This window comes from Cavia porcellus, unplaced genomic scaffold, assembly GCF_034190915.1.
Source record: "Cavia porcellus strain 051 isolate PalLab524CR breed Dunkin Hartley unplaced genomic scaffold, mCavPor4.1 scaffold_9, whole genome shotgun sequence".
Taxonomy (NCBI): domain Eukaryota; kingdom Metazoa; phylum Chordata; class Mammalia; order Rodentia; family Caviidae; genus Cavia; species Cavia porcellus.
This window is the reverse complement of record NW_026947492.1, coordinates 63,601,398-63,628,101: the sequence shown is the minus strand read 5'-3', so window position 1 is coordinate 63,628,101 and position 26,704 is coordinate 63,601,398. Positions and strand designations below refer to the sequence as shown.

Sequence of the window (26,704 nt, the reverse complement as noted above, 5' to 3'; positions counted from 1 at the left end):
CTAGCAATAAAAGGTCCAAGTTCAATCTCGATACCACTCCCCCTCCAAAAAAAGAGATGAGAGTCCTAATATACAAGGCTGACACAAACTGACATGAAATCTTATCTGTGGCATCCTTTCTCTAAATCCTGTCACAAACTTTGACTGGCTCCTCATTGTCTTCCCAGATGCTGCCAAGCTCCCTGTGAAGTAATTGAAGCCATAAGTCACAGATGAAGCTATAGGATTAACATGGCCCCAAAGTAGCATTATCAGATTTAGGGAATAAAACTGTGCCACAAATACTGCATAAGGCAAAATTAACCTAAAAAATTATTGTTTCTCTCAAATTCCAACTTAACTAGGCATCTTGTATTTTATTAGGTAACTACTGGGGATAACTTTTTGAGTATTTGCATTAAGTGTTTTCTTTTCTCGTGGTAGAAAAAGAATAGAATAGTTTCTTCATCCCATTTGTTAAACCACAAAGAACACAATGAAAGTCAAAACCAGAAAAATTAAAATCTCCTACATGCTTTATTAGACTTCAAAGAGTCTTATGAAATAACACAGAAAAACCCATGTGAGGGTGTCCAGAGGGTACCAGGCAGTCTGCAGCCTATCACCCTCCTAAGACCAACCCCAGGCCCAAGATAGGATCCTAGGGTAAAGGCATGGCAGAATGGAGCAGTGGGAAAATATCTTTACAGCCATAGCAAAAACAAGTAAGGGAGTTGTGTAGAGGATGGGAAGGGTGGGGGGGCAAGGGGAAGTGGTCACACAGCAGCCTTCACATATACCATCTTCCTTCACCACCCCTTCCCCAAATTAATTGTGTCCTTTTTGAGCCTTTGGCCCAGGCAATGCAGTAACATGAAAATGGAGTCCGACAAGGGGAATATGCTGTGCAGGCACTTGGGAAATTCAGGAGATTTCTTTTTTCACTTTTAAACTGTTTTGTCTTTTGGTTCAAATAAAACAACATTCTTATTCAAGCATTCCAGGACTCCACAAGAGCCCTATTATCACAACTATGACTCCCTTAGCCAGGTGAGCCAACTGTCCTGAGCCCCAGGAGTACTGATACTTGGGGAGCTTTGGGGCAGCACCTCTAAGAGACAGATACTCCTGCAGTATGGGGAAGCAGGGATAAGAGGCAGATGTGGGCAGGACAAGAGAGAAAAGGTGACTGCCTTATAGCCGATTGCTCTGGCATCCACTTATCCTCCAACTAAAAGAGGTCTCTCCTGATCCATCCCAAACGTGGCCTCTCTTCAAAACTCTGGTAGTTTGTTCTTTGGGAACTGGTTTCACTCTTCCATAGGGCCATGGAAGCCTGAGTAAGCTCTAGGATGAGGTTTTCTCCAGTCTGTCATACTCCCAAAGAACAAACTCCAAAGATTAGGCTATGGCCCCAGTCTGGGGCAAACAGAACCACTGTGGGTGGGGTGAACAGATCTGAGGCACAAGTGTCAGAAGTTACTCCGCCTATCTTCCCCACAACTGCTAGCGGAAGTTGGAGAATATAGGAGGGAGAAACCTAAAAGCAGGAGACAAAGTGAAACAGAAAACCAAACCTCAAAACTGGGACAGCAGAGACATAAGCTGGATCCCAGAGATGGTGCTGGGAGCTAAGGAACTGCAACTAAGACATGCATTGAAGAGGGGAGGGAGTGACAGCAGCAGCCCATGACTGGGAGGGAAGCAGAGCAGGCAGGCCATGGTGGTCAGTTAATAAATTAACAATGAAGGACCCAAGGATGAGGGAGCAGGTATGTACAGTGCCCAGGCCCCTGGGCTAGCCCCTTCATGCCCTGCTCTAGGGGCCAGATATCTTAAAGAGGGTAAGGGATAGGGAAACAGAGGACCCAAGAAAGGAAAGCTGTCTTACCACTGCCACTCCCAACCTGCCTACTTCTTAAGAGGTTTCTTAAAGATTTTGAGAGGAAACTTCTTCCTGCCTGGGCTGGAGTCTGTCTCCTCACCAATAGAACCATTATCCTCCTCAGCCACGACCTTCTTGCCAGCCAAGTGGGGAATGCGTGTGTTTCGACTGGCTCGGCTGTCCCCAACTGGAGACGGTGTGTCTGGGTCTGGGGGACTAGGGCTATGCGAACGGGAAGAATCCAGAACTGGGGAGCCACTAGGTGGGGCTGAAGGGCTCAGCTCCATCAGGCTGTGGGCCTTGTCCAGCCCATGGTTCAGCGCCAGTAATGCCTTCTTGGCCAGGGCAGGGCTGTCAGGCTGTTTCTCCACAAGAGATCCTGGATGGACTCCCTCAATCAGCCGGTGGCTACCATTGGAAGGCATGGCACTGAGAGCCTCATCTGCAGCACGGCCCATCTGAGGAGGCTTGGGGACCACACGCTGACGATCACTCGTATGGAGGGAGGACTCCGAATCGGAATGGGTCAAATCCCTGAAAGACATAGGACAGAGAGGAAGAAAAGGACATATACAGGACAGAGGGAGATGAGGAAAGGTAAAGAGGAGAAAGGTATGTAAGACAATGAGAACAGGGTAAGAAATTGAGGACAGAGGGGCAGAAGAGGAAAACAGAATGCATAAGCAGATGGGAAGGAGAACAATGAGTAAGGAAGTTGAAAAAGCCATCAGTACAGCATAAGACAGGAGGCAGGAATAGGAAATGGGGATACATTGGATAAGAAACAGCGAGAGGAGAGGATTGTAGAAGAAAAACAAAAAGAGAAGCAGGCAGAAGACAGACGGACCAAGGGGAAAAAAGGGAAAAGCGATGGAGAGAAAAGAAATGGACAAAAAGAAACAAAAACAAATGTCATTAAACCATCATCTGTCAGGCAAAGGATTTTGCAATGCCTGGACCCCATCCCAGTTGAACACAAGGGCTCTAAACTGGTACAACCATGGGCTTAAATTCTACAGGCATCTTTCTCAATTAAAATTTCTGCTTTCCAAAAGCTGGTCAGATTTCTCAGGACCCAATCCTAAACTGACATAGAACCTGCAGACTTCTTTGAGTCATCATTTTCATGTCTTCTTTCCCCACTTACTCCTGTCGCACCTTGGGATACATCTGGTCTGGGCCAGGCCCCAGGAACAGGACACATGCAATCAGTGGGCCTGACCCAGGCTGGGGAGGGGAAGGTTAGAACAGCCTTGCAAACAATCCCTCGCCCACTCCCCAAAGGCCAAGATGCTGCCTCTTTCTACCCTCCTACAAAACTTGAAGGTCATAACAGAGAGGTGGTGTCGAGTTCAGACCAAATTCTACTATGGCAGCAGGAAAGAGGGGATCTATTTTAAAACTCTGCCGACAGTGAGAATGTAGGAAGACATAGAAAGATAAGATGTTGGCTTTAAAAGAGGAGTCAGAAAATCTCTGGACTCTTCTATGTGATCTTGGACAAGTCAGTTAACCTTGCTGGCCCTCAATTTTGGCTCAGTGAGAATGATAATAATTATCTGACAAGACCATTTGGAGAATCAAAAATACTGGCAAAGCAATCAGAAGTATATAAAGTATCATATGATGATGAGGTCTGCCAAACTGGAAGGCCCATATAGGACCAGTCATAAGAGGCTTTCTTTGCAAGGCTGAGTTATGGGAACATGCCACTGCAGATCAGACATGCACACACAGAGGCTAGTCCAGGAACTTGAGATCCTTTCAGGGACTGGCTGTTCCTAGGAAGACTCTGAACTAATGCCCATGCCACTTCCTACTTCAGCAGAAAAATCAGCATTGATATGGGAATTCCCTGCCAATCCTGAATCTTTTTGATTTTCCAAAGGCCTGAGAACCTACAAAGGCAGAGAAAAGGCTAAAGGAAATGTATCTGAGACAGGAAGCAAAAGAAAATGTGTCATGAGTGGGAGGAGAAAGTATCACAGGACCCAGAAAGGAGACCAAGTTCAGAAGTTATGGAAGGTATCAGTCCCCTTACATACGTATAGGCAGGAGTTAGCTTATAACTATTGTAAGCTTGATTCTCAGAGAGACTCACTAAGCAGCTACCTCATAGGCCAGTACCTTCCTGAACAGCAAAGAACAATTCCAGCCTCCATGCTACAACTATTGTTTCAGCCACAGAAACTACTATTTACAAATAGTCTCATATTTTCCAGTCTCATATATCTGACGCTGGTCCTCATCTTTTCTTTTTTTTTAAGACAAAGTCTCACTATGTAGTTCAGGCTGGCCTTGACCTCACTATTTAGCCCAGGCTGATCACAAACTTGCAGTGATCCTCCTGCCTCAGCCTTTCATATGCAGGGATTACTGGCTTCCTGGATTACACCCAGCTTCCTCACTTCTATTTAAATCTGTCCTTATTTCTCTAAGCCCCATAATGACTCTCTCTATATCCTTTCTTTTCTATGTACAAACAAACCACTGAGCAAAGTGCCAAGGAAGTCCTGGTACACACTGAGAAAAAGGGCCCTCTAAAGCTAAGGAGGTGAGGATCCTAGCAGCCTCTTTCTAATACAAGGAAAAGAGGTCAAAAGGTTGGGGCCCTCCCAGACTCACTTCTCCTGACCCACACACAGTACTATTTGGTCTTGATTTCCAGCATCTTATGCTTCTGTCATCCACCAAAAGCTGTGATTGCCAAAGAAAGATAAGAATCTTGGAGAATATATAGGTAGATTAAGGAGAGAAAAGGTCTACTAAAGCAGGCTCACCTTCCCTCCCTGAATCTCTGAGGCCTTCAGGCCAGGGGTGTCCCTCCCCAAAGGCTAGGCTGCCTTGGATTCCCATCCCAAGTTACTAACCTTACTAGAGAGCCTGTTTGCCTTTAGAGATGATCCTCTGATGCATGGTGCAAAAGAAAATTAAGTAGTGAACAGGCCAGGTGGATGCAAGTAGCTCCCCACCCTTCCTCCCCACTGCCCTCAGTTTAGGCCTTGAAGCATGAAATTCACAACATTCCCTAAATCCCCAATTCGATTCAGTCCTCTTCATCTGTACTGGAAGGAGTCTCCCTAGGCATCTGAATGAACATGAGGATGAGAATGAAGATGAGCAGCTCTGCAGATTAACAAGTCTATCAAGGGCAATACTTTTGTGAAAGAGAAAGAACAGCCCTCCATGATAATTATCCAGACGCTCAAGGGGCATAGCTAGAGAGAAAGGTATCCAAAGTAAGACAGGACCAAAGGAAAGCAACAGGTAAGTTCGCTGCAGCCCAGCTGCCAGGACTGGGCTATAGTCACAACTACAAAGCTAAAAGGCAATTCTAGACCAGAGAGGGAGACTTTCTGAAAGTGCCCTAAATTTATTCCAGGAAAAGTCAAGTTTTAACCTTAGCCTGTCATCTTGAAGTATTAGCAGGGAAAGACCTACAGCTGCTAGTCCAGGCCAAGGAATAAAGTCTTTCTCCAATTGTTTTCTAGTGCATTTATTGAGACCTTGCAAAAGGATAAAAATACTCAACAGAGTGTCCTAGAATAGAAAGCCAAGTTCTGGTGTGCACTCTACTCCTAACTAGCTGTGGGACCTGGGGAAAATTACTTAGCCTTTTAGCACCTTAACTTCCTACCTTAAAAGTGGATATTTTAATAAGTGCCCAATTTTTCTTGTCCCAAATCCCCAACTTACATCTTCTCTTCTGTACTCTAATTCTACGAGGAGAACTCTGATCATTTAGTCACTCAAGTAAAAGCCTAGGTGTCAGTCTAGATTCTTCTCTTCCTTTCATTTCTTTGATCATCTAAGACCTCTCTGCTTCATCTAGTGGCTACTGCAATTATTTCCAAATTCTGGAGTCTTCCCCATTCTTCCTGCATACAGATCACTAAAATGTTATTTCTAAAGTACAAACTGACTATTTCATTTTTGTTTAGAAACCCTTTTGCAGTTCCTCCTCTCCTACAGAATAAAGACAGAACTCTTAGCCTTTCAAAGCATTCTATCCTCACATACTTCTTCCTACCAACCCATAACCAACACTTTAATAACAAATATATCATTGTCTTGCACTTCCATTTCCCTGCTCATAATGTTTCTTTTGCCTAGAATACTTTCTCCTTTCCCTGCACATAAGGTGTTAGCATAGTCTCATCTCCCTTGTGAGGCATTCTACCCAGGTACACACTATTAATCATTCCTTCTTTCTCAAAATCCCCATAGCACTTGTCAGATTGTTCCACAATTACCTATGTACCACTCCCAGACCATACTGTAGTTCATGGTGTCCAAAATTGTAACTTATCATTTGTGAGCTCCATGCCCAGCAGAATCTGGCACAAAGTAGGTATCAGTAAGTGTTTTGATGAAACAGTAAAAGTAGTAGGGGTCCCACTGAAATACTTGATGTAAAAGTGCATAGTTTATGCAAAAGTGCTATAGCATCATGAAGAAAGAAGGTTGTTACTCATTTTTAGAGTCAGCAAACCCCAAACAGGGAAGGAAGGTATGGGAAATTAGACTGGCCTGAAAAAGGAGTCTGAGATGGAAAAGGACAGGACAAGAGGGAAATTCTAAATAGCACACATCTCCAGAATTGACAAGCAGCAGCCTGCAGGCAGAGGCCAAAATAAAAGCAGCAGAAAGGGAAGGAAGAGAAGAAAGACAGCTAATACCCCAAGCTCTCTGAATGCCCAGGCATCACAGCGCTGCAACCAGAAAGGGATGGGTCAGAGTGGGGATCCATCTGGAGGAAATAGGAAGTGCTGTGGTGGTAATAAACAGGGTAGACATGGACGGTGGTGGTGGTGGTGGTGGTGGTGGTGGTGGTGGTGGTGGTGGTAGTGGAGGTGATGGTGGTGGAAGAAGAGCAGGAAGAAGCAGAGGCAGATGGAGGGCTGGTTCCGTAGCCTTCAGAACTGAAAGACTGTCCAGATGAAAGACTGCGCATTCGCCGCAGAGACACCCGGCTTGTCAAGAAGTGGCCAGCCTCGCCCTCTACCAACCTCTGAGATCCCAGGCCATGCTGTGGCTCCGTCAGGCGCTGCCGGACACTGCTCTGCAGGCTGGGGGCTGCAAGGAGAATGAAGAAAGAGTGAGAAAAGGTCAAGCCACATTGGGTGGCAGGTAAGCAGGTGCCCAAAGACAACCATCTACTGGAAACTATTCTGGGCCTATGATACCCAATTTGGTGAATGGGGTACTGCCTCCCAGAAACCTCCCACCAGATGTCCTAAAAGGATGGAAAACTGAGGATGAGGTGCCCAGGTCAGTTTTAGTGGCAACTCCAAAGGAAGGAGATCTACGGCTAATGTCACTGCAAGGGGAAGTGGCAAGGCAGTTAGTGGGAGGACACAGGCAGGGCAGGGGAGGATAAGGGCTTGGGGCAAGGTCCAGGAGAGCTCTAAGAGTCAGCCTTTTCAGAAAGTCAAACTCAGGAAATAATTCACAGTTTAGACAAGGAACCATTAAAAAAAAATTCATTGGGTGGGTCATCATTAACAATTGAAAGTAAATATAGAAACATGTTCATTGGGTCATTATTAATAATTGTTTGAAAGTAAATATGGAAATAGGACAATGGGGAAAATGATAATATAATCACTTGCTGGAAGACAATAGAGATAAAAATTCATGCTTTTAGAAAGATTTTAAGAACACAGAAAGCCTATTAAAATGCTCAGGAAAAAAGATATAGATTACATTAACAATCCCTGAGTATCAGAATATAAAACAATACAGTTTGAAAGCAGGCCTTCCACTTCTAGCTGTGACCTCAAGCAACTTAAATCTTCATCTTAATTTATAACTTGTAAAATCCCACAAGGCTATTCTGATTCTCCAAGATGATATCCTTGAAGAACCTGCCACAGGTCATGGCACTCAATACATGGTAGTAGTTTTCACTATCTTCCCTACATGAAGAAATTCATGGGCACTCAACTGTGGGTGGGACTAAGGATGTTCTTTATTATGCTATTTACTTTAACTCCCCAAATTTCCCCTAATAAACATATAAACAATAATGATCCAGTTCTTGACTCACAACTGCAATTGAGGCTTTTGGAAGATAATAATCACAAGCCTGGTGAAGGGGAGCTGACACCAGGTAACTTAGGAATGTGCCAGACAGAGCCCTTTGGCTATAGGCTCTAGTTGAAAAGAGGTGCAGACCTTTTCTCCTTCCTTTTACAGTGGTAGGCCACCCTGCTTTCCTCCTTAAAGATGTATAAAAGGCCCAAGGAGGCCAGAAGGGAGGACAGAATCCTTACAAAGGCCACCAGAGAGAAAGTACAGTTCCATAGTAGTGAAGATCTGGGAGGCAGGGCTTCCACAGCTAATGAAGAGGAAGTCCGCAATAGGCAGGTAGTAAAAGAGGGGAGAAAGAAGGCAGAAACACTGAGGAAAAAGGAGAAATATATAAAGAGAAAGGAAAGGGCTGACCTTTCCTTTCCTTCCCTTTTCCCTCTCAGCCCAGCTAGAAGAAGGCCACTTATGTAGCTAGGCTGAAGGGAAAAGCCTTTCATCACTCTCAACTGAGCAGGCTGATTCTTCTTACCCCGAGCCACTCCTTGCAGTTAGTAGGGCCAGTGCTAGGGACTGTAAGGCAGGCAGGAGAAGGCGCCCATGGGGTAGCAGTGATGGTTTAGTCCCGAAAGTTGGAAAAACAAAAGCCCCAAAGGGGCTCCTCAAACCCGGGTATTTCCAGAGGGACTGATCATCCGAGCCGGCGGATGTAGAGCAGAGAGAGCGGTCACTGAACCTACGCCCCATCAGCCAGGCAGCATCTAGGGTCAACAGCCAGGCCAAAAGGAGAAGAGAATCTGATTTATGGAGGGCTTTATCCTACCCCTCAATGGGATCTAGGAAAGGTAGAGGATGGGTGGGTATCTCCAAACTAATGAAGCTCCCTCCCAACCTTGAGAACACTGAAACTTTTAGATTAGTGAGTCAGGATCCAACTCTACATGTCAGTGATCCAAACCTTATTAGGTCATCACTAAAATCCCAACAAGATATGAGACTGAGAAGATAAAGAAGTCTGGCAAGGGGCAAGATACCATGGAGAATTTATAAAATTAATTTTTTCTGGAGTGAGTGACCAGCCTGATAAAAGAATCTGGTCATCTGAAAGTAAACTGCTAAACCAGCCCCAGCTGTGTGCCATCCCTCTGCTCTGAAGGGATATGGGCCTAGGATAATACCTTACTAATAAGGCCTGTTCTATTTACATAAATTAACCCCTCATTCAAATAATAATTCAACTCTGGGCCAGTAAGAGGAAAATCCCCTCACTCACTAAAGAATTCCCACAGAGTCTGTAATCCCAGACTTATAAGGCATGGCAGGAGAATTGAAAATGTAAGCCTAACCTGGACAATTTAGTGAGACCTCTCAAAAAATAAAAAAAGTCTAGGGAAGTAGCTCAGTGATACAGTACTCCTCGGTTTGATCCTCAATACTGAAAAAAAGCACAGGAAAAGGAAAAAATCCCACCCAATGTTGTTCTTTCTGCCCTGTTCTACTCTGCTCTCATCACTTGCAGGGGACAGAAGGGAGAAGGCAGATCTAGGACAGACGATGGGGAGGTCCATCCAAGAGCTCAGGTGGAAAGGCAGACATGCTTGTTCAGAAGTTGCCTCCTGGGCAAGGATGATGCCTTCCAGCTTGGAGCCTTGAAGACTAAAGCATTCAAAAGGACTGTTGTTACATGGGGCCTCATACAGAAGAGACAGAGAATGAGAGACATCAGTCCATTCGCTTTAACAATTAATAAGGAACATAAAATGAAAATAAATAAATTCAATAAATAATCAAAATGAATGTGTTTTTTACACTGTGGATCAAAGTCTCTAAAGGAGATTATTTTTTATTTATTTATTATTATTTTGGTACCAGGGATTGAACTCACAACTTCCTGTTTGCCAAGCAGGCACTTACACTGCTGAGCTAAACCTCTGGCCCCAAGATTATTTTTTATAAAGTAGACTGTAAGGGGGAAAAAGGAAAATAAAGAAACAAGGAGTAAAAGGAGACACACTTAACATAATGGACCTACAAGGACAGACAGAGCTTAAAGCAAGGAAGATCCACCAAAAGGACAATTACAGAGATATCCTGATGTGAATTGTGCTTTAGAGGTGAATCATTTTCCTGGTTTTATGCCCCTTGCACTGCCTAAGCCCAGCAGAGGCTACAGACTTCCCAACTTGTGTATCAAAAGCTCCTTCCCTGTCCTCCCACCAAACATGGCACCTACACTGCATGGACAAGGGTGATACAATCTCCTCATCCATGTCATCCACATCGTCAGTCATGATGAAATGGGCAGGGTTGGGGCGTGTGCTGCCCATCCAACTGGGGTCTATGTTGAGGGCAGTGACCAGTGAGTGGATGCCAGGGTTGTTGACAATCTGGAAGCCACAGAGGATCTCAATCTGCTGCCAGCGGTGTAGGCGTTCCCTCAGTGCTGCTGTCACTTCGCTTAGTGCTTGCCTGAAGACAGATGAAAGAGAACTGCAGGCATGGACTGGGCGGGAGACAAGTAACAATAAGGCTTCTTCCCCAAGGAAGAAATTGGGAGATGTGAGTGAATAAAAAGAACAATAAACTCAAGCTTCAGATCAAGGTGGGAGGTGGATAAGGCGGGGCAGGAGATCGGAGTTGTTGTTCCACCAGCAAGAAAATAGGATTGGACTTAGAGGCCCAATATACCTTCAAAGTCTAAGGATGGTATGAATGTTGCCAGAATTGATAAGTGGTGCTACTTACTTGGCTGTTAAAATTTTATGATCCACATCATCCAGGGAAGAGCTGTGGGCCACATGGAAGGTACCAAAGAGTGTGTTTCTCTTCTTTTTTATTTTCTCAGCCTGAAAAGATGAGGCCCCCAGCTTAAAGACAGCAGGAATTAGAGGTTGGAAGAAATGAGAAAGGCCTTCCTGTGGCTGGATCCCACTCCTCCTAGCACAACTTAAGCTGTACAAGGAAAAAGAAGAGAAACAGGGAAAAGGAAAAGGAAGGGAAGGAAAGAGAAAAACAAGAGAAGCAAAAGGTTCCCCTGTCATACCCTAGCCCCAGGAGGACCTCTGTCCCCATGGCAGGTGGGGCTCGCAGAGCTTTTCCTCTACCTGCTTCCACTTGCTTCATCTTTCCCAGAAGACAGGAAGGAGGACCCCTACCCCCTCATTCCCTCCTTCAGAAGTTTGAGGACATTATCAGGAGCTGTACACTAGGAAAAGAAACAGAACCCACCACAGGATATCCCTTTGCCCAAAGAGAGGGGCCGAAAAGAGGACGAAGGGTGGTAAATGGTAGGAGGACAGGGATGGAGAAGAGAGAAGAAGAAGGGCCACAGGGGGGCAGGTCTCACCCCCTCCTTGGCCACCAGCAGTTGCTTCTCAGCATTTTGTTTCTTGATGTTGTAGTACTGCACCTCCACCTCATGCGTCAGCTGCAGCCACTTCTGCAGAGCCTCTGGAGCATACCATGAACTGTGTGATTCCAGCTCTTTCTCTGCTTTCCTCAAGGCCTCCCGAACCTATGTAGCCAAGAGGATGTGACTCTGTTTACTGATTCTAGGATCTCCAACACCTCTGTGTGATGCTTCAGAACTCAGAGCTCTTAATTGCTTTAAAACTCCCTCAGGAAGGAAAAAAAGCAAGGATTGTTCTCTGTAATTTATATAAAAGGAAAGGACCTCAGGGAAGGAAAGTAGCCCCCTCAAGGTCAAGTGTCAACTAGAACTCAACCGAGAGGTTTTTGCTATAGGTCCTCGTCATGCAGCCAAAAATCTTCCCTGATCTCTTCAGAAATAGACCAGTTAGTGAATCATCTTATTGAGAATTTTCTTGGGCCTCAGAAAATTAAAGAAAAGGTATTAGGTTGGAAATCTGGTTCTGGTCCCTGAACTTGTTGTGTGACCCTATACTTCCAAGAGTAGATCTTAATTCATTGTGGACTAGGGACTTCCTCCCATGCAAATCCAAATCATCGGTAAAGGGGTAATGTCCTAACAGATCCCTGTCATGGAAAGTATATGAAAAAAAATCTGGTCAAAAAGCCTTGAAAACAATGCCTATTCTAGAAAATCATTGGTCTGAAGGTTCTTCAAAGTCTTCTCCAGCCCACATAGTATGTTCTATGATTCTTTCAGTAAACATGACAGGTAGGCTTTGAAAATTACTGTCTAGAAATGGGAAAACAATGAATACACCCAACACAGTCATTCCCAACAGAGACCAAGAAAGGAAGAAAGACCAATGCACAAGCAGAAATCTCCTGACTTTCTCTTCGAGGAACACAGAGTAAAGCAGACAGTCATGAAGCTGCAAGTATAGACAGACATTACGTGTTTTGTTTTTTGTTTCTGAGACAGAGTCTCATGATGTAGTGCAGGCTGGCCTTGAACTTGCTCGTGTAGACCAGGTTGGCCTCAAACTCACAGGGATCCCCCTGCCTCAGCCCCATATTCTGGGATTATAGGCATCAGACAGACATCAGGTGCAATGGATTCCTGCCTATCTCACCCAGGTTACCAGCATAAGTGATCAATAATGCCCCTATCAGAACACTAAACTTAAACTGGTCAGAATCCCAGAGAACAAGGACTGGGAGCAGTCTCAGTATCCTCAATTTCAGCCACTGAGGCCTGTATCCCATCGTATGCCTGTGTTATTCATAAAAGCCAAAAAATCATAAACAATCCAAAAGCCTACCAACAGGAGAACTAACAAATAAATTATAGTATACTTACTCAGGAATAGAAATAAACCAACTATCACTACATACAACATGAATGATTCTCACAGATACAACACTGAACAAAAGAAACGAAACACAAAAGACCATATATGTATAATGCCCCCCCACTTTTTTGACACAAGTTCTTGGTGTGTCATTCAGGCTGGCCTTGAACTCACTATGTTGCTCAGGCTGGCCTAGAACTCATGGCAACCCACTTGCCTCAGCCTCCTGAGTGCCAGGATTATAGGCATATGCCACCACGCCTGGTTAAAGTCACTTTCATAAAGTTCAAAATCAGAAAAACAAATCTGGTTTAGAGATTGTGGCTTCAGATGAAATATTGACTATGGGGCAAAAGTGAGCTTTCTAGGGTGTGAAAAATTTCTTTATCTTGATATGGGTGGTAGCTACACTTGTACAAACATGTACAAGTTACTGGTTATGATTTGTACACTTTATGTAAATACTTCTATAAACAAACAAAAATAACTCATCACCTGTTCTTTAAAATCACGGCAACCATCTTTTGCAGTTTTTCCACTACTTTTCGAGAGGAAAACCCACTGACTTAGAAGACAGACCTGGAGCCCTATTTTTAAATCCTCACACATGAAACTTTCCAGCCACGCCCGCAGCTCCTACTCTTTACCCACTCCTTCAGGTATCCAGGAATTTGTAGAGCCTCAAACCTGCTCCAACTCTTCCTCAGCATATTTTTGGCGGCTTCGCTCGTTCTCAGTACCCTCCCGCAGCTCCTTCAGTCGCTGGGCTTCTTGCTTGGCGAGGTTGATCTCATCACGCAGCTTCTTCTCCAGATGGACCTTCTCCACCTCCACTGTGCGGTGCTCCTCCTGGGCCTTGTGCAGCCTGCAGGGGGATGGGAGGAGACATGCAGGGAGCTGGAGGAGGCAAGGCAAGGGTGTGCCATGCAACAGGCCGTGATCATGGCTGCAATAAGGAAAATGAGAGCACCCCTCTCAACACATACAGTATTCTCCCTACTCTGCTAACTGTCTAGCTCTGAGCTAGCTCAGGGCAAACAGAAACCACAATCATTACTGTAGTTCTCACAATGGCTATCATTTTACTTCTAGTAATCAAGGCTGTAATCAAGTTCTCAGACATCTGAATCTCTCCTCTAAAATATGCACATATTGAAATCCTAACAACTACAGTTTATAAGAGATTCCACACTAGTCTTCCTGGCAGATAATGATATACTGGTAACATTATTAACCTGGGACAGACATGAATATGAAGACTTGGGAGAGGGAAAATAACTTGTAGGTGGACCTGAGAATGGAATTAAAATTCTATCGTAACTTCAAGTCTCATAATTATTCCTCTTATGTTTTAATATCTGGATAGTTCCATAAATGTAGAATATCTTGCACACTATAAAAATATAGAAAAATGTACTGGATAAGATATGACTGAGGTGGTGGTAGGAGGAAGGCTTAAGAAAAATGAGAAAGAAATTATTCAGCAATATCTCTTAGATTCCTGAGTCTCTGTTCCCAGAGACATAGAAAAATGAAATGCATGCCAAAGGGAGAAGGAGGAGGTTGAGAGTCTCTGCTGCTCCGAGACCTGAATTTCTTTCCTAAGGATCTTACACAGTGAGTGTAAGTTAGAATAACCTACTCTCACACTCACCCACACATCCCTCTGTTCACTGCCAAAATCTTCCATCTAAAGTAAGTTTTCCTTCCTCTCTCCTTTTGTCCACATGTCTATCTTAATTAAACATCCATCCATCCATCAATCCATTCACCTGCCAAGTTCTATCAAGTGCCTACATCAAGCCCTGTTACAAGCTTAAACATATGGAAATAAATCAGAAAACTTTCTCTATCTGAGGAGCTCATGACTTAGTCTAACAAAGACAAGTAGACTGATAACTGTCTGCAGTGCAGTAAGTTCTACAATAAAGAGATATTCCTGCTGGTGTGTCAGCCTGAAGTGTGGAGTAATCAACTCCATCTAAAAGGAGTCAGAGAAGGGGAGACCTGGTCTAGATTCAGAAGACAGAGTAAAATTTTTGCTAATCCCTTTGGAAGGGGAAAGAAGTTAGTTACTGTCCAATAGGAACTACTAGGTTACTAAAGGACTAGGATAGAAGGGTAAAGGAATGCTAAGGCAGACAAGAGATATATGTTAGAATTGAGGTAGTAAATGTGGACTACGTAACAAGAAGGACCCACAGAGAAAAGCCCTGACCACTGAGTCAACTAAGACAAGAAGCACATCAACCTTTAAAAAATCCCCAAGTCTAGAGTTGCCAGTGGCTGAGGCCTCAAAACATGTGGTGGAACAAGCAAGGAAGAAAGAGAAAGAAATGTTGGTGACAGGCAGGAAGACAGTTGATTCTTTCTTACTTTGGCCCCAAGAAAAGGAAGTTGAACCTCCCCAAATGTACACTAGATGGCAATATGTGCAAGCTAAAAAAAAAAAAAAAAAAAACCCAAAACCCCGAGAAGCGCCATTTCCCAGCCCAATCTCTTTCCCTTGTTGACTATCCTCTTTCATTGTACTCTTCCATGAACCAACAAGAAGTTACACCAGTAGGGATTTGGTTCTTCACTGAAATATCGTCCTCTCTGAAAGCAGCCTCTTCAGAAAAGCGAATTCTATATACTACGTCCTCTTTTCAACAGGACTCTTAAAGTAGAACTGAGCCTGACTCACTTTCAAACTTTCTATAGGGTGTACAAGACAGAGATCAATAAATACCTTTGGGTGCGGGAATATGCAAGTGTATGTACAATCAAGCGCTGCCCCACTCCAAGGCCACAATCAGTTAGCATTATGAGACAGAAATTAAGCAGCCTGACTGACTGATTTAAGTCTTGGATCTAATCAGTTGTGTGTCTGTGAACAAGTTTTGCCTGTTTCTTCGTAACAAAATGGAAATCAAAATTTTTGCCTGCGTCAAAGAATTATTTTGAAACCCACTAAAATCCTAACTAGAATGTATATTTATTCATACAAAATATCAAGATCTCTGTAAAATACAGCTCCATGGTAGCCGGCAGTACAGGTCTATTAAAGTAAGGACTGACAAGGTCACAGGTGAGCTCAGGGCACTTTCAAAAGGAACAGGTGTGTGTGTGTGTGTGTGTGTGTGTGTGTGTGTGTGTGTGTGTGCAAGCAATGGTGGGATGGGAGTGGGGGATATCTTTTTCGAAGTGCCACAGTAGTCCTTAAGCTCAGAAGGCCCCAGGGAGTAGCAGCAAGGGCTAAGAGCTTAGTTTTAGCTCCAAACTTGGAATGTCTCCTGCCTAGATTTTTTTTGTCTTTGGAATGAAAACAGAGGACATGTGTTTTAGACAAATGAAGTATGAGGGTGGCGCAGACTGCAACATTTACCCCTAGTTAGCTGTGGGCCCAGGCACAAGAAGCCCAGCAGAGTAACCAGGAGTAAGTTTAGAGATCAGATCCTTGTTGCCCTCCTAGAACCTAGCCCATGGAAACAAATCTGGTGTCAAAATTTACTACTATGACATGTAACTTTCATTAAAGTACTTACCCTTTCTGAGCCTTTATTTCCTCAGCTCTAAAGTAGGGATAATAATGTTTAACTCAAAAGGTCATGGTAATTAAAAAGCAATAATGCATTTCAGTACTTAAAAAATATCCAACTCGTAAAAAAATCCTTCCCCCATCCCTCCAAAGAAAATACCTCTATTTTATTTTTATTTTATTTATTTTATTTTCTATCTGTCACTTAAAAAAGAAACAGAAAGGAACAGATTTTATTTCCTTTCCAAGGATTTCTGCAAAGACTTCCTAACTGGAGTCTCTAGGCTGTAAGAATCATTTTCTGAAAGACAGTCCTGAAGTAGGCCTCTTTTTCTCAAAGACAAAATACCAAAAACCTGTACTGACTATTGCCTTTTGCATCCTACTAAATCTCTTCATGTTTCCCATGTGTTTTCAAGGCCCAGGGACCAGGCACCAACCTACACTTAACCTGTACTCTAAGGACCTCCCTACCATCTTTCAAAACCACTTCCTCAGTGTCCCAAATCTACTGAGCTTCTGAATCTGAGCCTTTCTAGTCCCTTGGGTTCTTACCCTGTGAGCTGGCAATGAGTCTGTTTCAAAAGTGTCCTAATTGGTCTTCTCTTATCTGTGAGCTTAGCTGCCCCACTGGCAATTACTTCCTTCCAATTTTCAGTACAAACCTGCTTTCTTGGTATCAATAATTAAAGAATTGACTGAATAACTGGGGCTTTCTTTTCACAGCTAAATCATCTGCCACAGTTTTTAAGTCATGGTTTGGTTTTGTTTGGTTTTGTTCCATTTTGCTTTGTTCTGTTTTTCTTTCTTTTTTTTTTTTTTTTTTTTTGTTTGTTTGTTTTTTTGGTCTTTTTCATTTTTTTATCGGTACCGGGGATCAAACTCACGACTGCCTGCTTGCAAGGTAGGTGCTTATGCCGCTGAGCTAAATCCCCAGCCCCTCTGTTTTGTTTTTCAACAGAGCCCTAAACTATTAGAGCTGGCAGCATTCTCCTGGAAGAAACTGCAGTTCTCCTGTTCAAGTCTTTCATATTACTGATAAAGAAATATGCCAGACAGGGAAGGATATATCCAAAGATACACAAGTCATATTTATGAGATTTAGACTCCACATAAAAAAATAACTAAACCCAGTAGAAAAAGTAGTAAGTGAGGTTTCTTTGGGGAAGAGTAAAGAACAGTTCATTATATCTACTTATATGGGAAGAGAAGCAATCCAGAGGCATGAAAAAAAGTACTATGACCCCTAAAAAGCCATCCAACCAGGGAACTCAAAACCATTGATAAGTACATATTTTTCCCTCTAAATAAAGGTAGAATCAAGCTTTTCCCCTAGAGGAAGAATTGTTCATGGAAAGTGGAGTGGCAGGAAGCTAGACTCCCAGTGCAATTCTGGAAAGACAGACAGCACAGTCTGGGTAGCTGTGTTGGCATGATTTGAGGCCAGGTGGCATACACACCGTTGGAAACAAAAAGCTCCCAAGATCTGACAGCACCACGGTTTGGGGAAGGGCTAGGGCCTTACCTTTCCTGAAGGTCATGGAGACTCTGCTCAGCTCGGTGTAACCCTTCCAAATCCTTCATCATCTTCTTCATGTGCTCTTTGGAATAACGGTTCTGGATATAAGCAAACCAGCAGCCGCCCACACCAATAACAATAGACACCACCAGCATGAAGTCCTTGAGGTGATTATGGCGGGTCACTGTCAGAGAGGGAAGGACCTGGTGAGTCAGCACACCCACAATAACTTGGCCTTGCAGACTCCCTGCATCCCCTCCTCCTTAATACCTCCTCTGACAAACACATACTTGTTATATACTATTATAGTGAATGTTGAGAGTAACGCAGCAGCTCATGATCACACACTTCCCAAGACACAGTGAAGAGGAGAAACCAATCTCTCCTCAAAATATCCCAGCCATCTCTGGGTTGCAGTGAGCCCATGTGCCCAGAAACAGTGGCTTCTATCCTACAGAATAAGCAATGTTACAGCATAAGGAGATAAAGGGATACACTACAGCCTGAGAACTGGCTATGGGACTAAGATTACTGCAGGTTCTGGATGTCCTGGACTAGTAGTCCCTTCTAGGCACAAGGGCCAAATCCCTGATCAGTTAAAGGTCTGGAAGTCTCAAGCTATGGAGAGGGTAGCTCAATCCAGAGATCAGACAGAACATGAGTAGCATCAAGAGACTGATACATATGAGACATTCATTATACATGTCAAGAGTTGAAGGGCAGATCTATCTTCAGAGAATGCTTGGCAATAAGTTGTTAAGGTGACAGTGCTGTCAGTATGGCTGGGGTTCAAAATAATATCCAGTATCCATAGAAAAACTCAAAAGCTAAACAAGGAACATCACTAGAAACTAAAAGCAAGAGCCACTTTTTTAATAACTTAGCTTGGAGAGGGTTAGTCGTAGGGCCTGATACTGCATAGTACCCCAGATCTGGGCTCTGGGGCATAGCACAGGAAACTTAAAAGTGACCTTATAGAGAGAAGAGGAAGGGGAAAGAAGAGAAAAGAGGGCTGCAACTGTCCAGGTTACACTTTGGACTCAAAGAAGCCACAGATGTGGCAGTCAGGGAAAAAAAGCAAATGGGAGTTAAACCAGGACTAATAACCTCAGTGAACAGCACGTTACCTTCAGGTAGGTGAAGAGAAGATAAGACTGGCAGGATTCCAGTGCCAGGCAAGGACACAGGGCCCATGAAAATACAGTCTCTACCCAGGTAGAGCCACCAAGTTGAGGGAAGATACAGACACTAGGAAAACATGTATGCAGCTAAAAGTTGTATGAAGTTGAATCCCATGGTTTGACATAAAGGGTGAGAGTCAGAGCTCCTCACTGAAGAGCTCAACAGCAGGACATGTTGATGGTATGGGATCAAAGAACCTATCCTACTTCTGTCCAAGGCAGGGAAGCTACGAGGTCCAAGGTATACCATGTCCTATACCCACTTACGCTAGGCTATCAGAGAAAAAACTAACAAGCCCCATGGTTAGTGACCATCTGCTGGCCTCCAGGCAAGGCCACATTTTTAAGTCTTCACTCTTCTGTCCTTCAGATCCCTGAGGAAATATTTCTGTAGTACAGTCTTCCTTTCTGGAACACATCTGTCTCCTTCACAGCCTCCACTAGAGCCTGGGATATTGTCTGTTTGTTAAGGATATCTAATTTTGATTTCTTGGGATATATCAATGCTATAATCTCCTTTATATTCTTCATAAAAGTCCAAGGTACCCTTTTTCAAAAAGGATTCAATGAAATGACAACCTTCCTCTTATTATTCCCTAAACTGCAAACTTCTCAAGGTGCCACACAGATTAGGCCTACTATTTCATTGAGACTCTAATTCTACTTTATTCAGATGGATATGGGACCAAATTCTATAATCCTGAGCACCTTCATATTCTCATTCAAGTCATGAAATTAGTGAATGACCAGGGCCAACAAAAGAATCTAACAGTCTTTCTCCCTCACAGCCCCCTACGTCTAAGGTAATACCATTCCATCTTTCAATATCTTCTGGATTCCTTCAGTCAGCTCTGACTCCATTTAAATGTACCAGCACCCATTTTATCCACTGTCTACCTTGTCAAACACACAGCATAAACTCAAGTATACTGTCGTCCACATCTCCTGAGCTACCTAGCCTGGATGGCTTGCTCTTTAGTGATCACCATTTGTCTGTATGCCAGTGTCCAGCACAACATCAACCGGCATACAGAAGGTGTTCAACATACCTTTATGAAACTGAATTTTTACTATCAGCCTCAAGTGTGATAATGTCTCCCTCCACATTTAAAAAAGAAAGGGAACAAAGGAAAAATAAAATGCATTAGTCAATGATAGTCATCTTGAGAGTACTAGGGGCTGGGGATTTAGCTCAGCAGCAAAAGCACCTGCCTAGCAAGCAGACAGTCGTGAGTTCGATCCCCGGTACCGATGAAAAAGGAAAAAGACAAAAAAAAAAAAAAAAAAAGTTGAGAGTACTAGTACTCACCATCTATAACCTAGAAATCTGAGTTTCCATAAAAAAGGAGCTCATAAAAAGTATATTCAAACCCAGATTTGCCTAGCTATACTGTTTTTCCTCTACACACTTTCTCACAACAACTTTCATATTCATGCAGTGCGTTTTATTTCTGCTTAGTCACATGCAAACATTTCTCACCATAGAATCATCTTTGTTGTTCTGATCTAACGTCAGTGTGAATCTATAAACACCAAGGGCTGACTTCCCATAAGCAACATCCCAGGAGATGACCATGTTATTGTTTTAGGGCAGTAAAGATACAAAGATCCAATGGTCAGGACTTTAAATAAAAACAGAAAGCATGAAACAAAGAAATTCTAATCACATCATAGCAAGTATCCTACATGTTAGGAAGTCTGAGCTCTATGCTAGCTTCTGCCCCACTTACAAAATTCACTGCTATCTGGGACTCAGCTCCCTCAACTACAAAAAGTGTTATCATAGAATTACTGAAGACATAAAATGTACAAGTACAAGTGAAGGTGCTTTGAGGTGTCTTAGAAATACTCCAAGAAATATCCAGGAAGTACTAAAGAATGTGGATGTGGAATTTAAAGAAAGTGAAGGAGCTGGGGAAGCAGGTGTAGAATTTGTCAGGTTCCTTCAGTAGATCCCTGACCTGAATTCTGAACCCCTAGGGGATGCATGAATCCTGGCTTAGAAAAAAGAAGGGGAAACAGGCAAGAGTCCAGTTATATCTTGTGAATGAAGTATTTCTTCTCACCATAATCCCATTTCCACCGTTCAATTCCTACCACTTTTCTAGCCTACTAGAGTCCACAAAGCTCCTCCTTTCCTGTTCCTCAGGCTGTATCGCAGGGACTACCCTGAATGTTTTTCAACTGTTTTTTTTTTTTTTCATGGTGACACCAAGGATTGAACCTTGAGCATTCACAATAAGTTACATCCCCTATCCACACCCCCTTTTTTTTTCTTCTCTTTTTTCAGGGACAGGGCTTTGCTAAGTTACTAAGTTACACAGGTTGTGCTTGAACTTATAATCCTCCTGCCTCTGCCTCCAGAGTGATGTGAGTACAGGTATGTGCCACCATGCCTGGATGTTTTTCAACTTTCATGTCATAGTAGTAGTAGTTCATAGTAGTTCATGAGTTCCTTATTTGTCTCTGTAACTGAATTCTTAGCATAGCATCCGACCAGAGCAGTTATTCAGCAAAGGTGGAAAGGAAACAAAAATGGAAGAATGGAAAAAGGTGTTAGTAGGAAAGGATAATACAATACAAAGTACGTATACAGGGGAAAAAATACCAGCTTCTCAGGACAGAAGAGAATGGCAAGCTGTAATCCACAGCCCCCACACAAACCCAGCTCTCAGAATCTACCTCACACTCACTAACACCAGCAAGGCAAAGTGACCACATTTTGGGAAAGCAGATGTAGCTGGCTAGGTGAACACAGGCTGGGACCTGGGGACTGACAGGATGGCAGAATTACCAGTTTGAATGCTGCAAATAAATGTTAGCAAAATGAGGTCAACTGTTAAGGCCATCAGACCTCAGGAAGAAATGAAGGGTATAAATAAATGAGATGCTGACCACACATTAACAGAGTCAAGGGCAAAGATGAGAATTTCCAGGGTGCCAGTGAAGATTGAAAAAGTAAGCTTTCAATCATGATCACCCTCAAGAATTCCCTCTCCCAATCAATTCTTTCCACTCTCTCTACTTCCCACAGTATACAGAGAGATACAAATACGCATCTCTTACTTCCTAAATATATGCTACAAATGTCTTTTGTCATTTACACAGCCTTCTATGCAGGTAGTAGGAGAGTGTCTTTTTAACTTGTAAGAGCTACTGCTGGGCATTTCTCCCCTCCAGTTATAACCCAATAAATTCTTTAACTGCCTTAACTATTCATAGATACTCCATAAGTAGCAATGCTCCCCCCAAAACTAAACTGGGTCTGATTCCTATTTCAAATCCTCTCCTTTCTGTAGTCTGGAGCGGTATGGCCTTCCTCCACACAACTTTTAGCATGCATGTTCTGGTACCCATTCCTTGTTGAGTATTAAAATGAAAGCTGATGACAAATGAACAGCACTTTATCTGTGCTCAAAGAATCAGTAAAGGGTAAAAACCAAGGAAACAAATTTTTTTAAAAAGCAGGTAAAAGGATTTCCAAAGGATAAAAAGAGGAAAAGATTGAACCTGAGTGGAAAATGGAAAAGAATCTTGAAGAACATTTGAAAAGTGAACAGGAGCCGGGGTGATGGCACATGCCAGTAATGCCAAGGAGGCTGAGACAGGAGGACTGTTCCAAGTTCAAGACCAGCTAGGGCTACAAAGTGAGCTCATGCCAGTCTGAACTCCATAGTTGTCTCAAAAATTAAAAAAAAAAAAAAAGGTAAACAGTAGCATACTAGAAAGGAGAAAGTGAGTGAGCCAGTGAGAGAGACACAGTAACATAGACCAGGGCAGGCTCTGCCAGACAAGTAGCCAGTTCTGCTCTCTAGGAACTTTGCCCTATTATGTGAGTCACTGAAGAGAATAACAGTCTTTTCTTCTCTACAACTACCCTGAACCCTAATACTCTCTCTCTCTCTCTCTCTCTCTCTCTCTCCCCTCTCTCTCTCTCCCTCCCTCTCTCACACTCTCACTCTCTCCCATCTCTATCTCTATCTCTCCCCCTCTCCCTACTCAGTATTCCTGCTAAAGATACAAAGAGAATACTTGCCTCTACCAAGGACAAAGCATATATAGCAGGCATATCATAGAAATAGTAGCTAATATTTCTTTAGAAGAAAGTGAGATTCAAAAAACCTTAGGAACGTGCCCCAAATCACAAAGCTAATGATGAAGTTTAAAGCTAGAATTCTCTGTCTTATTACTGTGCACAAAAATAGAAGGTGCATAATATAACAGAGAAAAGCATTGAAATGTAAGTTAAAGAAATGGCTTTGCTCATGGTTCTTATACTTAAAAGCTGAAACCCACCTCTTCTTTCTGAGCTTCAATTTTTCTGATAAATTATCTGCAGAAGGTATAAAGTCCCCTCAACAGATGGTCTGTACCACATTAAGACATTAGCATAGGTATCGAAGTGGACACTGTCCTTCCATGAAGATTTTGTTTCTCTAAACATGCCTAACCCCTGACAGCTGTCACTGTTCAAAAAGCACCAAACAGGCCTGAAGCTTAGGGCCAACTCTGGGGATAGGGGACCTAAAATGTGAGGCTCTGAGGTCACATAGGAAGGACTGAGTATGCCTTTCACTGTCAGAAAATGAACCCTGAGATGAAGCCGGTTTGATCCCTCTTCCTCTTCTCAGCTGAGGTTGCTGTAGACAGATGGTGCCTGCTCCCCTCAGCAGCCCCTCTGTCACTGCATAACCAACTTCTTTTTTTTTTTTTTTGTCTTTTTCCTTTTTATCGGTACCGGGGATCGAACTCACGACTGCCTGCTTACAAGGCAGGCGCTTATGCCGCTGAGCTAAATCCCCAGCCCCACATAACCAATTTCTAGTCAGAGATTGCTCAAGCCTCAGAGCTATGACAGGATTTTCATGAAGGCTAGGCAAAGTGACTATGGATGGCAGCCATAACTGGCCTAGTTTCTCAGGGGTGCTTGCTTATGGTAGGGCCTAAGCATCTGTGGTCATTCAACTTCGGTTCAGAACCCAGGTCAGTACTAGTGCAGACTGTCACTCTTAAGTCCCACATGGCACTGAAAAGACAAAGAGTGACAATAGTCTGTGTCCAGAAAGGAAAGCAGGGCCTAAGGGGATGAATCAAAGGATTCTTTGCAGACATACAGCAGGCATAGTCCCACTCTTGCAGAAGTCTCCTGGCAAACAACTTCCCTGCATTTCCTCAGACTTCAGCTACCAATTTTCCTTTAACAAGAATAAGCAGAAAAATCCTCCAGTCTTTCCACAGGATCCTTATCAAGCAAAGGATTCTCTCTCTTGAATCATGGCTTGTTATAGCTAAAGAAATAATAAGGATCCTTTAGCCCAATTACTTTATGACTCAAATCATAAAATACATCCTGATAAAAGTGGCCTATCCAAGGTCATAAAACAGCAATTTTCAGAAGAGTCTAAGGGCTCCTCACTGGCTGTTCAAGGTTCTTTCCTAAAATTTATAAAGAATGAAAGTCTAGGAATCATAAATTCAAACTATATATATTTACTATAGAGATATAATTCACAGGCCTTAAAATCCAAAATTATCTCCTTTAAAAGATACAAATCAGCTGAGAAGCTGAGGCAGAAGTATTACAAGTTGGAACCCAGCCTGGGCAACTTTGTGAGACCCTGTCTCAAAATAAAAAAATAAAAAGGGCTGTAGCTGCAGTTCAGTGCAAAGGACATGGTATCAATGCCCATCACATATACAAAAAAGCCATTTTTTATAATTTTTTAAGTAAAAATAAAGAAGGCTGAGTATGTAGCTCAGTGCAAAGAATCAAGTTCAATTCCCAGTACACAAAAATAAATAAACAATTCAATGGTTTTAGTAATATTCACAAGATTGTATACTACCAGCTTAATTAATGTTAGAACATGATTATTAGCCCCAAAAAGAAATCCTCTATGCATTAGCAGTCGTTTCATTTTCCATGCTCCTTAGCTATAGAAAGCACTAATTTATTTTCTACTCTATGGATTTACCTATTCTGGACATTTCATGTAAGTGAAATCATAAAACCATAGACTTTGAGACCTGTGTGAATGGCTTCCTTCAGTTAGGATGAAGTTTTCAAGATGTACCCATGTCCACAGCCTATATAGTTCTTCATTCTTTTTCATGGCTGATGATAATTATTCCACTGTATGCATACATCACATTTATTTTTCCACTCATTAATTAACAGACATTTGGGCTGTTTCTATTTTTTTTCTATTATTCTACTTCCACACATCCTTACCAACATTTGCTATTGTGCATATTTTAAGGAGAGTGGATCATGAGGACAGAGGATTGAACCCAGGGCTTCACATATTCCACAGAAGTGCCCTGCCACTGTAAAACAGCTACATCACCAGCCCTGCTCCCACCTTTTCTAATTTTAATTTTTGAGATAGGACCTCACCAAGTTGCCCAGGCTGGCCCCAAACTGATAATCTTCTGCATTAGCCTCCCAAGTAGCTGGTACTATAAATTTGCCTGGGTATTATCTATTTCTTGTACCTGGGTATTATCTATTTTTTTATTTTAGCCATCTTAGTAGATGAGATGTGAGACCCTATTGTGATTTGATTTGCACATACACATTTCCCTGAACATGAATGCTGACCACCATGTCATATACATATTGGGTATAAAGAAATATATGCTAAAATCCTTCATCTATTTTTTCATTAGGTTTTAGAAATTATAAATCCTAGAGAATACAGACTTATCAAAAGAATACCTTCTCCATTCTACAGATTATCTTCTCTTTCTTGATATACTCTTTGCTTTTTCTTTTCTTTCTCTTTTTCTTTTTTCTTTTGATACAAGTTTACTAGTTCAGGCTACCCTTAAACTCAATATGTAGCCCAGGCTATCCTCAAACTCACAGCAAGTCTTCTGCCTCAGCCTTTTTTGTTTTTCTTGATGTGTCCCAAGCATAAAACTTTTCTTTTCTTCTTTCTTTCTTTCTTTTTTTTTTTTTTTTTTTTTGGACAAGATCTTGCTCTACAGTTCAGCCTAGCCTAGACTTTGTAACCCAGGCTGGCCTTGAATTCAGGACAATTCTCCTATCTTAGCCTTTTTTATCTTTCTTGATGCGCCCTTTGAAGCATAAAACCTTTTTTTTTTTTTCTTTTCTCTTTTCTCTTTGGTTTTGAGACAAACTTTTGCTATATAGATTAGGCTAGCCTGGACTTACTATATAACCCAGGCTGGCCTTGAACTCATGAGGATCCTACCGTCTCAGTGTTGGGATTACAGCCATATGCCGCCATCCCCAATTAAGACTTTTTGATTTTGACTAAGTCCAATTTATTTTTCTATTTTGCTTTGATCTAAACAAATAATTGAAGTAAAAATTCCATAACATAAAATTAGCTATTTTAAAGTGAGGGAGGGCAGAATGAAGACATATCATGTTGCAGGGCTTGGTGGAGCACGCCTTGTAATCCCAGCACTTAGGGAACTGAGGCTGGAGAGTCACAAAAAATTTGAGGCCAGCATGTGCTACACAGTGAGTTCAAGGTCAGCCTGAACTATATCCTGAGACCCTGCCTCAAAACAACAACAGAAAAGATATATCATGTAAATATAGCAATTCCACATGACGAATGTAATCCTTATGTACTAGTAAGTATATATTAATAAAAATTAAAATTTAAAATAATTCATAGGCACATAGTACATTCACAGTGTTATTCATTCATCACCTCTATCTAGTCCTAAAGCATTTCTACTCCTCTGAAGTAAAATTTTCTTCTTTTTTTCCCCAAAGTAAAATTTCTTACCTGTTCAGCAGCTTCTTACTCCCTCCTTTCTCCAGCTTCTGTCAACCAAAACTCTGCATTTCATCTTTACGGATTTACCTAGTCTACATATTTTACAAAGTGG

At 42.5% G+C, this 26,704-nt stretch overlaps 1 protein-coding gene across 6 annotated transcripts in view; it reads right to left on the bottom strand.

Annotated features, from left to right (window-relative positions):
• Positions 1–497: 497 nt before the first annotated feature.
• The window catches only part of Stim1 (stromal interaction molecule 1), a 231,260-nt gene continuing 205,053 nt past the window's right edge, over positions 498–26,704 (bottom strand). For 2 of the 6 annotated variants that reach the window (XM_063256600.1, XM_005000754.4), the window contains exons 6-12: positions 17,661–17,838; positions 13,303–13,480; positions 11,241–11,408; positions 10,640–10,740; positions 10,128–10,363; positions 6,544–6,940; positions 498–2,398 (exon numbers count right to left, since the gene is read on the bottom strand). In XM_063256600.1, coding sequence (XP_063112670.1) covers positions 1,891–2,398; positions 6,544–6,940; positions 10,128–10,363; positions 10,640–10,740; positions 11,241–11,408; positions 13,303–13,480; positions 17,661–17,838 — 1,766 coding nt within the window. In that variant the 3' untranslated portion in view covers positions 498–1,890. Of the gene's footprint in view, positions 2,399–4,734; positions 4,772–6,543; positions 6,941–8,562; positions 8,656–10,127; positions 10,364–10,639; positions 10,741–11,240; positions 11,409–13,302; positions 13,481–17,660; positions 17,839–26,704 lie in introns of all 6 variants that reach the window. The other 4 variants (XM_063256601.1, XM_013145390.3, XM_005000755.4 and 1 more) reach the window with 4 other exon arrangements.